This window comes from Maniola hyperantus, chromosome Z (genome assembly GCF_902806685.2).
Source record: "Maniola hyperantus chromosome Z, iAphHyp1.2, whole genome shotgun sequence".
NCBI classification, from domain to species: domain Eukaryota; kingdom Metazoa; phylum Arthropoda; class Insecta; order Lepidoptera; family Nymphalidae; genus Maniola; species Maniola hyperantus.
This window is the reverse complement of record NC_048564.1, coordinates 31,240-44,004: the sequence shown is the minus strand read 5'-3', so window position 1 is coordinate 44,004 and position 12,765 is coordinate 31,240. Positions and strand designations below refer to the sequence as shown.

The window sequence follows — 12,765 nt, the reverse complement described above, 5'->3', positions numbered from 1 at the left end:
TGAATTGATTAAATAAATGTAACGTACCTGGTAAATATATATAATAGGTAGGTACCTAAATGGTACCTATGCGTTCACTATTTTATCGATACATTCATTTGTTACCTAATTTAATAATTTAATTTAATTTCATAATGAATTACTTACTTTAATTACTCACTATGCTTTAATTTATTTTAAAATTGTTATGGACGACCCGTCTGAAATAAAATATTTTTATTTTTATTTTTTATTTATTACATCGTTGAATTTGTACAAAGCCGTAGAATTTGCTACGGTCCTAGGGTTACGACCGTAGACCGTGTATTTTGTGGCCTGAAAGCCGTAGAACACGGTAATTACTGTAGCATTGGCAACACTGCTACCCGGTAGTCGGTACCCCACCCCCCACTCCCCACTCCCCACTCCCCAGTGTGAGTCCTGTCCCCTGCCAGTGTTGCCGCGCGCTGGCTAGTTCGGGGATTACGTACACAAGTCACAAAATTGCCGTATTTGACAAAAAATCACCGTATCCTGTAGCTTTTATTTGAAGTTTAATAAAAGTTGTTTACTCTTCTCGGCCCGATGCCATAGGTATAGAGCATACCTATCAATAGTAGACGCACTAACGATATAGGCAATCAATGACCTATTACCAATATTATAATAATAGAGCATACCCGCAGCTTCGCTCGTGTGGATTTGGGTTTTATTTTAAAACCTGTTTCTAACTTCGTGATTGGGCAGCGGTAGCGGAGCCCCAGGGCAACTGTCCAGGTCAACCGACGTGGCTTCGGCCTAAACTCTGTAAACGTCATAGGCTTACAATTTTTTGCTTGGTTTGACATTTTCATGCATTTGGCAGATTGACGTGAACTACTAACGTTAACGCTAAACTGAGGCCACGATCGCACATGCGGCATGCTAACGGGCAAATGTGATTCATTTACAACTTTATTGGTGCAAATGTAATTACTTATAAGACTGTTGACATTACAAAATTTGTCGTAAATTAATCCCGTAAGCATGTAGAGCTCTCAATGGTACGGCCCCACTGTCGCAGTTTGGTAAATGATTCCAGTTCCAAGTTATTTGACGATAGTTTGGCATTCGGCAAATCAACCAATTGTTCGGGAAACAACCCACGTTTTATGTTTAGCGATTTTTCTAAAATAAGTTTGGCAAATCCGCCGTCCGGCAGATGTGACATGCTGTGACAGACAATAGTCCTCCTTGTGCTGTATAGTATATCCGGGAAAAATAAAGAATTCCCACGGGATTTTAAAAATCCTATATTCGCGGCAACGGAGACGATTGCCGCTGGCTACACAGTTCGCGACACTACGAACCCGGATAGTGGAGCCGAACCATACGAGAGTGTCTATATATTATGTAGTTGTAGCGAACTACACGACTTCAATGAGACATACACTACGCGGCCGAAAGTAATGTACATCTACCTTCAGAAGGAGATAGCGTAGAGCACTGTCTCAGTCGTTGAGGCCAACAGATCGTCATATAGGTATGAGTGACAGAGACAACGCTCTACAAAGCCGAAATGTCACAGTAAAGGCCGATGTACATTAGTTTCGGCCTTGTACTGTAGTGTGGGTACCTACATAGCTAGCTAATGTAACGCGGTCGCTAGTCGCTGCCGCTACCGCTGCAGCTACCGCTGCCGCTGCCGCTGCCGCTGCCGCTGCCGCTACCGCACGCCGACCAATGAGAACACAATGTTGTAGCTGCGGGTCACGGTGAGGTAGATCGTACCTACTTACACTTTAGCAGTAAATGAAACAGGAACATTTATATATTTTATTTGTAACATTTTTGTTTTTTGTACGTCATAAAAGTAGCATTTTGAGTTTACTTCGACTCAATAGTTTGTCCAAACCTTATACCTAATAAGGTGCTGGCAAAATGATCTGTCAACAAGTATCTAAGTCTGTTATACAGGGTGTAACCAGAACGCTAGCAAAAACGAACACAGGTGATAGTACTGATGATTACTAATATGATACCATAACAAACAAGTGCGAGTCAGGCTCGCGCAACGAGGGTTCCTTAATACAGTCGTATTTTTTCGACATTTTGCACGATAATTCAAAAACTATGACGTATAAAAATAAATAAAAATCTGTTTTAGAATGTACAGGTGAAAACCTTTCATAATAATATGTTACCCCACTTGATATAGTTATTTTACTTCGAAAATTGCAAATAGGTACTAATTATTAGTTCATGACCACAATTTATTTTTTTTTGTGTGATGTAACCACAAATTCACGGGTTTCAGATTTTTCCCCGAATGTCAGCTATAAGATCTACCTGCCTACCAAATTTCATGATTCTAGGTCAACGGGAAGTACCCTATAGGTTTCTTGACAGACCGACAGACAGACAGGCAGACAGACAGACAGACAACAAAGTGATCCTATAAGGGTGCCGTTTTTCCTTTTGAGGTACGGAACCCTACAAACGCGAAAAAAAATTAAGAAAATATCCTATATTATGTAAAAGTTCACGTTATATTGCAAATAGAACATCTGACTGACGCTAGAGGTCAACGAACTTTGCGTAAGTAGGCCACTCGTAGTCAATGTCGCGTCGTAGGCGGGGCATTGAACCCAGTTTTTCACGCTATACACTGCGGGTTTGAAAAATACTAAATCACTAAAACTACAAAATGAGGCAAATGGTTATTGGTATTGGATTGGGGTGGGGTTTAGATAGTATAACAAATGACGCTAAGTTTTTGCTACCGTTCTGATTATACCTGTATATACATTTATGTATATGCAAACAAAGATATTATTATAAATTCATTAAGATATTAGCTTTTTAATAAGAAAGTGCATGGTTTGTATTTGCTTCGAGCTACCAATTTACAGACACAATTAATATATTAATCATCATCTTTTTAAAACAAAACATGACACAATTAAGTACTAATTTAATAAATAAAATATTAAAAAATCAGAACAGCTTCGAGCATAACAACATTTTACTTAAGTGCTTATATAGTTTCATAATAAATAGATAACCTCACGGGGTTGCTTTACACTTAAACCTATGTCAAGTTTAACTTCCTAAATATAAGGTACTTCGTACGTTAAAGGTGATCTAGGGCGGGCCACGAAACGCGAACGTGCGATACTGAGACGCCGGTGACGTCACAAGTGTGTAGAGTAGTAGTAGAGTGTTATGCGGTGCGGCGGATGCTACTGAATGATGTCACAAGTGTCGTCAGTGCTGAAAATTCCCCTCTCGCAGCTCCGGTGGGTGTTTAGCGATCGCCTCGAGGCGGATTTCTGTTCGATGCTCAGTGTTGTTAGTTCTGAAACAAGTACACATTGTTTAACATTTCGCTGATTTTGTATTTTGTACAGGTAGGTAAATTAAAATCGGATATCAGAGTTACTTGTTACACTTCTAGGTGATGCCTGATATCAGCTGACTAAGACTATTTTTAAATCCCGTAGATATTCTTGTTTTTATTCCATAAAAGTGCGATCTCACTTATTGGTAAATAATGATGCAGTCTAGGCGGATGCTTTTTGATTTGCGGATAAAAAATATCCTATCACCTGAACCAGGGTCGCAGTCCTCGCTGCGCATGCACATGCCGCCGATTCCCAGATGCTTCTGCGTGGGGCACAGGTCGGCCTGGATCCGCACCCAGTTGCCGGGGTCGCAGTCCTCGCTGCGCATGCACATGCCGCCTTGCAGCGCGCACGGCTCCTCCGGCCAGATGATAGTACTCACATAGCAACAGCCGATTCCCAGATGCTTCTGCGTGGGGCACAGGTCGGCCTGGATCCGCACCCAGTTGCCGGGGTCGCAGTCCTCGCTGCGCATGCACATGCCGCCTTGCAGCGCGCACGGCTCCTCCAGCTCGATGATCGTGATCGTGTCTACTGTAATTACGTAAACATAGGAATTCTTTGATCGTTGAGGATACAATCGTAACTTGTAAGCTACAGCTACACCTACTTATCTGTGCCAAAAGAGAATGTTCACAAACATGAATTAATAACACTCCTCCATTAAACCCTCAACGACATGGAGTTTATATTGAAGACACACAAAACAAAAGATCTTAAACTGAAGATAAAAGGTGGCTTAGACAGGTCTAGCGGCTCACGCTGTCCAGACGATAAAACTAGCCTAATTCATGCGATTAAAGAACTTAAAGTTAGAGTTAAACTGGCAGACGCGTCTAATTATACGATCAGGAACCACCATGTCGTGGTGCCGTGGAGATCAATTCTATGGAAGGCTAACGAAAACTCATAAACAACTGGTAACTTAGTAATTTTTATGCCATTTTTAACTAGTATTATCTAGATTCTATGCCATATTTGGTACACATATTTTGTTATTGTATTGTACTATGCTGATCCGACTTTCGTAAGCGCTTGTATAAGTCTAAATCGAAAATAAATAAATACAAATACAATCAACAGTTTCCGCTAGGCAGTTTTCACTGTCCATCTCTGCAATATATTTCAGCTCAACAATTCCTATCATCTAGATGACCCAGAAATCCAAGATGTCCTCTAAAACCACTTTCCTTAGAAAAATTTCAAGAACAGTGATGTTATTCGAGGACAATATTAACAACACGATGAAACCTCTCCACTGCGTGTCCGGCGGGCGGCGACATTGTTGCCACTGTGGGTGTGTGGTCGTGATTGTGGCACGTCTGAAAGGACCTCTACAGTGCAAATAAACTGACGCGATGATATGCAATGTCGCGACGAAACTTTACGACGTACAGAATTAGGTCATTGTATAAATACATACGAAGGAGCACAAATATTTATAGGAAGCACACATTTGGTCTATCGAGTAGATATCGCTCGTCGACAGACAAGCAGGTACCTACCTACTTAGTAGCTATATATATATAATTTTGTTTCAATTTGATACGCCCAACGAATGTTTGAACAACAGTTTGATCCTATAAGGGTTTCCTTTTCCTTTTGAGGAACGCAAGCCGGGGCCCGGGGCGGGTCGCTAGCCGGGGCCCGGGGCGGGTCGCAAGCCGGGGCCCGGGGCGGGTCGCAAGCCGGGGCCCGGGGCGGGTCGCTAGCCGGGGCCCGGGGCGGGTCGCAAGCCGGGGCCCGGGGCGGGTCGCTAGCTTTTGATATACGATATTACGCAACGCGTCTTAGAACACATTTCGTCTTTGGTATGTTATGCTAAAAATTACACACTATGTTTAGTTCGTAGTTCCCTAGTTTCCCTACATTACATTACATTACACCTAGTTGCTGCGATTTTATTTAAGTCATATAGGTATATCAAACTTTTTTATGTTTCATTTTTTATTTCTTTTGCTCATGTTGTGTCACCTAAGTATTAATAAGTTGGTACTTTAAGTTATTTTATTTATTTTGTTTATTTGAAACTAATCAACAGAGTAAATACATAATTATTATTTAAATTTAAATCTAGGTATAACAGAAGGCCAAAAGAGATTAGGTACTTAAAATTATAATTAAAACTTTTTTAACAGAATAGATTTAGAATAAATGTAGGTATATACAATGATAAAATTACAACAGTGTGTGTATGCTTGTGTGTGTGTGTGGTGTGTGTATGCGTGTGTGAGTGTGTGTGTGTGAGTGTGTGTGTGTGTGTGAGTGTGTGTATGTGTGTGTGTGAGTAAGTGGGAGTGTGTGATTGCATGCATATTTAGATGTTAGCTACTTTTTTTTACGATGATAGTTTCTTAATTCCTTAAGTTTTATATCATATTAGGTGTGTGTGTGTGTGTGTGCTATAGATTTAAATATGTATTGATATAACGCGTAAAAACTCCTTGCGCGTATCAAATTAAAGGTTCGTACGCACCTGAGCGGCGCGGCGCGGCGCTTCAGCGAGCTGCACGTCGCGGCACAGAGCGTCAAAATATCATTTCTATCATTTTGTATGGCGCATATCGCACTAGAGCGGCGCTGCACAGCGCTTCACCGCGCGTTGCCGCGCGGCACGGCTGGAGAGAATATTTTGAAGCGCAGCGAAGCGACGCGCAGTGCAGTGACGCTAGTGCGACATACCCAGCGGCGCGGCACGGCGCTTCGCGCTTGTACGCGAACGGGTATAAAAGTGACGCGCAAGTGACGCGAGGTGCCGCGTACTGAAGTTGTAGTGCGGTAGGCACCGTCGAGCGGCCTGAGGTGACGCGTTCTGCAGTCGGACTGAAGCGCCGCGCCACGCCGCTCAGGTGCGTACGAACCTTAATGTCAAAATTCCGATTGAAGTCCTTATTTTAAAGGAGAACCCAGGAGAACCGTATTTTTGACATGACAGTTGACCCATAGAGTTAAAATGGCGCATGAGAAGTCATTTTGTACGGATTAGGTATATATTAATTAATCATGCAATTAATTAATAGTTCAGTTTAGACATGTTAGTCCTTACGAAAAAAATCATATTTTAGTTGCGTCATTGCGATTGTAAGCTATAGGTATATAACTCGCTAGGTACATACATTACAAGCGGTGCTTTTGTTTTTGCAATAGTGTAAAATGTCAAAAGTACGGTTCTCCTTTAAATTAAGGACTAAAATCGTACTTTTGACACGAAATTTTAAATAAAGTTAAAATGTTGCGTGAGGATACGCGTCACATAGGTAGGTAGGTAGTTAGGTACCTACCTACCTACCTAATTTTCATCATGATAATATTCACTTTATAGCCATATTATATATTTTTTTTATTTATTTATTTTTTTATTTAGACAAAAAAAAGCGAATAATTCACACCACACTTCCAGACCAAAGCACTAGACAAAAAGCCGCGACTGGTGTTGGCAGTTTGCAGCCCAAATAGACCGTAGTCTGTGCTAGGGCTGACAAAGTTCATCGACCTCATTCATACTATATTATGTTATATTATATACTATACTATATTTATACTATACTATATATATATTCATACATTACTAAAACTATATTTTATTTGGTGCAACAGTGTTAATGCATACGGAGTTTAGATATATAATTTAAATAGATAGGATAAGTTGTAATAAGTTAAAGCATTCGTTTCAACAGATCTTGTCATAAAGACGTTTAAAATTTTCAAAAGAGGTTTCTAGGAGAAATTTCTTTATATAGAATTTAAGTTTTTTCTTTAAGGATGGGCGCTGGGCACATAAAATCAGATTAGATACCTCCAGCGGAAGGTTATTGAATAGTTTTGGTGCCGCAGCTGTAAAATGTCTACTCGAGAATCCAGACGTTCGTCGGGGAACTGAACATCTTAGTTGCCTTTGCCTACGGTGACTGGGAGTTTGCTTGATTGTGAAGTTGTCTATATATTTTGTCATATACATTGTTATTTGCCAAATGAATATTTTTCTTGGGGTTAATACTTTACTTAGCTTAAATAATTCTTCCGTAGGAAATCGTCGGTTCTTTTTTAAGATAATTTTGAGATTAAGTTTTTGAGCCTTATTTAGTTTGTCTAGTAAATACAATAAATTAATATATATATATATATCGCTTTATATATATCGCCATAGGTTCATATATATTATCTCCGTACGTATACCTACTTCTTTTCAAATCATTATTTCTTTCACATAATTTTTTCATGTTATAATAAAATAAGATACCTACCTATATTAAAAGTTTTATATTAAAAAAGCACAAACAAATCTAATATAATAAAATGAAATAGGAGCATGTTCAGGTGGTCAGGAGACAGGAGACAGGTCGGTACTTACGCGTGGAGGGAGACTGGAGCGGCTGCCAAGGGCCCGCGGCCACCAGCCCCACCAGCACGAGCAGCACGAGCAGCACGGCGCATCCCGCCACTGTCCTGGCTACCATGGCGAGTTGTGTGATCCGTGGCGGCGCGGCGCCGGCGTGCGCGTCGCGAGCCGAGGAGCGTGTGGGCGCGTCGCGAGCCGAGGAGCGTGTGGGCACGCCGCGCGCCGCGTCGCTATATATAGGCCATGTTGATAAACAACGGACTTGGCTTTGAGCGAAATTAGAATTACCGACGCGGCCTCTACAGGCACGAGGCACCCGCACCGGCCGAAGAAACGCGGCCTCTCGCCGTGCGGGGCCGCTCCTGGGGCCGCACACACTCAGCTGGGAACTCGGCCGAAGAGACGCGGCCTCTCGCCGTGCGGGGCCGCTCCTGGGGCCGCACACACTCAGCTGGGAACTCGGCCGAAGAGACGCGGCCTCTCGCCGTGCGGGGGCCGCTCCTGGGGCCGCACACACTCAGCTGGGAACTCGGCCGAAGAGACGCGGCCTCTCGCCGTGCGGGGCCGCTCCTGGGGCCGCACACACTCAGCTGGGAACTCGGCCGAAGAGACGCGGCCTCTCGCCGTGCGGGGCCGCTCCTGGGGCCGCACACACTCAGCTGGGAACTCGGCCGAAGAGACGCGGCCTCTCGCCGTGCGGGGCCGCTCCTGGGGCCGCACACACTCAGCTGGGAACTCGGCCGAAGAGACGCGGCCTCTCGCCGTGCGGGGCCGCTCCTGGGGCCGCACACACTCAGCTGGGAACTCGGCCGAAGAGACGCGGCCTCTCGCCGTGCGGGGCCGCTCCTGGGGCCGCACACACTCAGCTGGGAACTCGGCCGAAGAGACGCGGCCTCTCGCCGTGCGGGGCCGCTCCTGGGGCCGCACACACTCAGCTGGGAACTCGGCCGAAGAGACGCGGCCTCTCGCTGTGCGGGGCCGCTCCTGGGGCCGCACACACTCAGCTGGGAACTCGGCCGAAGAGACGCGGCCTCTCGCCGTGCAGGGCCGCTCCTGGGGCCGCACACACTCAGCTGGGAACTCGGCCGAAGAGACGCGGCCTCTCGCCGTGCGGGGCTGCTCCTGGGGCCGCACACACTCAGCTGGGAACTCGGCCGAAGAGACGCGGCCTCTCGCTGTGCGGGGCCGCTCCTGGGGCCGCACACACTCAGCTGGGAACTCGGCCGAAGAGGACGCGGCCTCTCGCTGTGCGGGGCCGCTCCTGGGCCGCACACACTCAGCTGGGAACTCGGCCGAAGAGACGCGGCCTCTCGCCGTGCGGGGCCGCTCCTGGGGCCGCACACACTCAGCTGGGAACTCGGCCGAAGAGACGCGGCCTCTCGCCGTGCGGGGCTGCTCCTGGGGCCGCACACACTCAGCTGGGAACTCGGCCGAAGAGACGCGGCCTCTCGCTGTGCGGGGCCGCTCCTGGGGCCGCACACACTCAGCTGGGAACTCGGCCGAAGAGACCCGGCCTCTCGCCGTGCGGGGCCGCTCCTGGGGCCGCACACACTCAGCTGGGAACTCGGCCGAAGAGACGCGGCCTCTCGCCGTGCGGGGCCGCTCCTGGGGCCGCACACACTCAGCTGGGAACTCGGCCGAAGAGACGCGGCCTCTCGCCGTGCGGGGCCGCTCCTGGGGCCGCACACACTCAGCTGGGAACTCGGCCGAAGAGACGCGGCCTCTCGCCGTGCGGGGCCGCTCCTGGGGCCGCACACACTCAGCTGGGAACTCGGCCGAAGAGACGCGGCCTCTCGCCGTGCGGGGCCGCTCCTGGGGCCGCACACACTCAGCTGGGAACTCGGCCGAAGAGACGCGGCCTCTCGCTGTGCGGGGCCGCTCCTGGGGCCGCACACACTCAGCTGGGAACTCGGCCGAAGAGACGCGGCCTCTCGCCGTGCGGGGCCGCTCCTGGGGCCGCACACACTCAGCTGGGAACTCGGCCGAAGAGACGCGGCCTCTCGCCGTGCGGGGCTGCTCCTGGGGCCGCACACACTCAGCTGGGAACTCGGCCGAAGAGACGCGGCCTCTCGCTGTGCGGGGCCGCTCCTGGGGCCGCACACACTCAGCTGGGAACTCGGCCGAAGAGACCCGGCCTCTCGCCGTGCGGGGCCGCTCCTGGGGCCGCACACACTCAGCTGGGAACTCGGCCGAAGAGACCCGGCCTCTCGCCGTGCGGGGCCGCTCCTGGGGCCGCACACACTCAGCTGGGAACTCGGCCGAAGAGACGCGGCCTCTCGCCGTGCGGGGCCGCTCCTGGGGCCGCACATACTCAGCTGGGAACTCGGCCGAAGAGACGCGGCCTCTCGCCGTGCGGGGCCGCTCCTGGGGCAGCACACACTCAGCTGGGAACTGGCGGGGCACCCGGCCACAGACAAGCGCTGGTCTGTGGCACTGGGCGGGGCACCCGGCCACAGACAAGCGCTGGTCTGTGGCTCTGGGCGGGGCACCCGGCCACAGACAAGCGCTGGTCTGTGGCACTGGGCGGGGCACCCGGCCACAGACAAGCGCTGGTCTGTGGCACTGGGCGGGGCACCCGGCCACAGACAAGCGCTGGTCTGTGGCACTGGGCGGGGCACCCGGCCACAGACAAGCGCTGGTCTGTGGCACTGGGCGGGCACCCGGCCACAGACAAGCGCTGGTCTGTGGCACTGGGCGGGGCACCCGGCCACAGACAAGCGCTGGTCTGTGGCACTGGGCGGGGCACCCGGCCACAGACAAGCGCTTGTCTGTGGCACTGGGCGGGGCACCCGGCCACAGACAAGCGCTGGTCTGTGGCACTGGGCGGGGCACCCGGCCACAGACAAGCGCTGGTCTGTGGCACTGGGCGGGGCACCCGGCCCACAGACAAGCGCTGGGCTGTGGCACTGGGCGGGGCACCCGCCCCAGACAAGCGCTGGTCTGTGGCACTGGGCGGGGCACCCGGCCACAGACAAGCGCTGGTCTGTGGCACTGGGCGGGGCACCCGGCCACAGACAAGCGCTGGTCTGTGGCACTGGGCGGGGCACCCGGCCACAGACAAGCGCTGGTCTGTGGCACTGGGCGGGGCACCCGGCCACAGACAAGCGCTGGTCTGTGGCACTGGGCGGGGCACCCGGCCACAGACAAGCGCTGGTCTGTGGCACTGGGCGGGGCACCCGGCCACAGACAAGCGCTGGTCTGTGGCACTGGGCGGGGCAGCTTAGGTGCAGGTAGATAGTAGATACTAGATACTGACCTAAACATATGACACTCACATTGTACTATCGCCTATGATGAATCATATTGGCACAACGCGCTGTCTGTATGTAACCTACCTACTGCAGTACATGAGCCTTGTTGCGTTGGAGTGCAATAGCATGCTACGGCTAGCTTATGTGTGAGGGAGAGGAACATTTCAGTAATAGGTTAGTAATTACCTAGGTTCAACACTATTATATTTGCGGAGACGCAATATATATATAGTGCTTCCTTCAAATTGTCAGTTAGTATACGAGTACCTACCTACTTACAATCTATACATACTGACTGACTCTATATTTTGTACATTTTAATCGGAGGTAACATTATCAATTATCACCGATGTGTAGAACCCAAAATAGTACTTTTAAAATTGTTGTCCGTCTGTTTTGGCTAAAATTACTGAACGGATTGAAACGCAACTTGGCCCACTTATAGCTAATACTTTGGGTTATTTACATAGGATAGTTTTTATCACCAAAACAAGAGAGATCGTTCGGGATAGGGAATACTTAATAATAATTTTACTGTCAATGTTTCTCTATAACTTCATCAAACCGACTTCGGTTAAAAAAAGATTTTTGGAAATACCGCTCGCTCACCGTCAATTTTCGAACATTTCCCGCGAGGCAAGTCGGGGCGGGTCCGCTAGTAGTTTACATAAAAATACATAAAAAGTACCTATTCCCCAGATGTCGCCTCGGTGGTAGTGGTGGTAGTGGTGGTAGTGGTGGTAGTGATGGTAGTGATGGTAGTGGTGGTAGTGGTGGTAGTGGTGGTAGTGATGGTAGTGATGGTAGTGGTGGTAGTGGTGGTAGTGGTGGTAGTGATGGTAGTGATGGTAGTGGTGGTAGTGGTGGTAGTGGTGGTAGTGATGGTAGTGATGGTAGTGGTGGTAGTGGTGGTAGTGGTGGCAGTGGTGGCAGTGGTGGCAGTTTGTGTTGCGACTCGTGCGAGTGCGACAATAACATGACGAGCATTCCTTGTATCCGCTGTTGACCTTGCGCCTTGTTGACAGTCCGCGCGGCGCGCCTTGTGACTTGTGACCCGCACAATCTACTGCCGCGCCATTGTGAGCTCTACTCCCCACAGATAGAACACGTTTCTGTTCCACTTGACATTATCTCCAGCGTGCCAAGTAACCGAAACGTAATCATATTATGGAGCCCGTATCATCTCGCCTTCCAGGAAATTACATGTTCAATTTGGGTTTGCCAGTACCTACCTAGTACCTACCTAGTACCCACCTAGTACCCACCTAGTACCCACCTAGTACCTACCTAGTACCCACCTAGTACCCACCTAGTACCCACCTAGTACCTACCTAGTACCCACCTAGTACCCACCTAGTACCTATCTAGTACCTATCTAGTACCCACCTAGTACCCACCTAGTACCTACCTAGTACCCACCTAGTACCCACCTAGTACCTATCTAGTACCTATCTAGTACCTACCTAGTACCCACCTAGTACCCACCTAGTACCTACCTAGTACCTACCGCCTCCAAATGAATTATTTCACTAAGGATTATAATTTCGGAGATTGTATTTTTATTTGACGTGGTTTTCTTTTTGGCTCGTTTTCATTTCGTAAAGCGCGGCCTAAGTAGGTAGGTACTCAGATGAATGAAATTAATGTGACTTAAGACAAATGAATGAAATATAAATGTTCAATCACTTCTGATACGAATCATTTTGTGGGAGCAATTAGCATTGCAAGTACAATTCCGACTTAACATTTGTATTGTTGTACAGTTAGCAACAAAGCCAGGTGTGCACCCAGGCGCGCGGCGCGCGTCCCTTGT

At 48.8% G+C, this 12,765-nt stretch overlaps 1 protein-coding gene across 2 annotated transcripts; it reads right to left on the bottom strand.

The window, feature by feature from the left end:
• Positions 1-659: 659 nt before the first annotated feature.
• On the bottom strand, positions 660-10,995 carry LOC138404480 (uncharacterized). Of its 2 annotated transcripts, XR_011238412.1 has the most exons (6): positions 10,977-10,995; positions 7,714-7,967; positions 3,745-3,896; positions 3,091-3,316; positions 1,599-1,749; positions 660-784 (listed from the first exon to the last, which is right to left on the bottom strand). XR_011238412.1 is itself a non-coding variant. In XM_069508569.1 (4 exons), exons 2-4 carry the CDS (start codon positions 7,817-7,819, stop codon positions 3,311-3,313), a joined length of 264 nt encoding a protein of 87 aa, XP_069364670.1. In that variant the 5' UTR covers positions 7,820-7,967; positions 10,977-10,995; the 3' UTR covers positions 1,789-3,310. The 2 variants fall into 2 exon arrangements, 1 of the variants encoding a protein (XP_069364670.1); XM_069508569.1 differs by lacking the exons at positions 660-784; positions 1,599-1,749 and having other exon boundaries at positions 1,789-3,316.
• Positions 10,996-12,765: the final 1,770 nt, after the last annotated feature.

Bases quoted from the DNA above. Each gene is read 5' to 3' on its own strand.
- LOC138404480 (XM_069508569.1), bottom strand. From the start codon at position 7,819: ATGGTAGCCAGGACAGTGGCGGGATGCGCCGTGCTGCTCGTGCTGCTC. The intron at 3,897-7,713 runs GTAAGTACCGAC...ACGTAATTACAG, and splicing joins GCTCCAGTCTCCCTCCACGC to TAGACACGATCACGATCATC.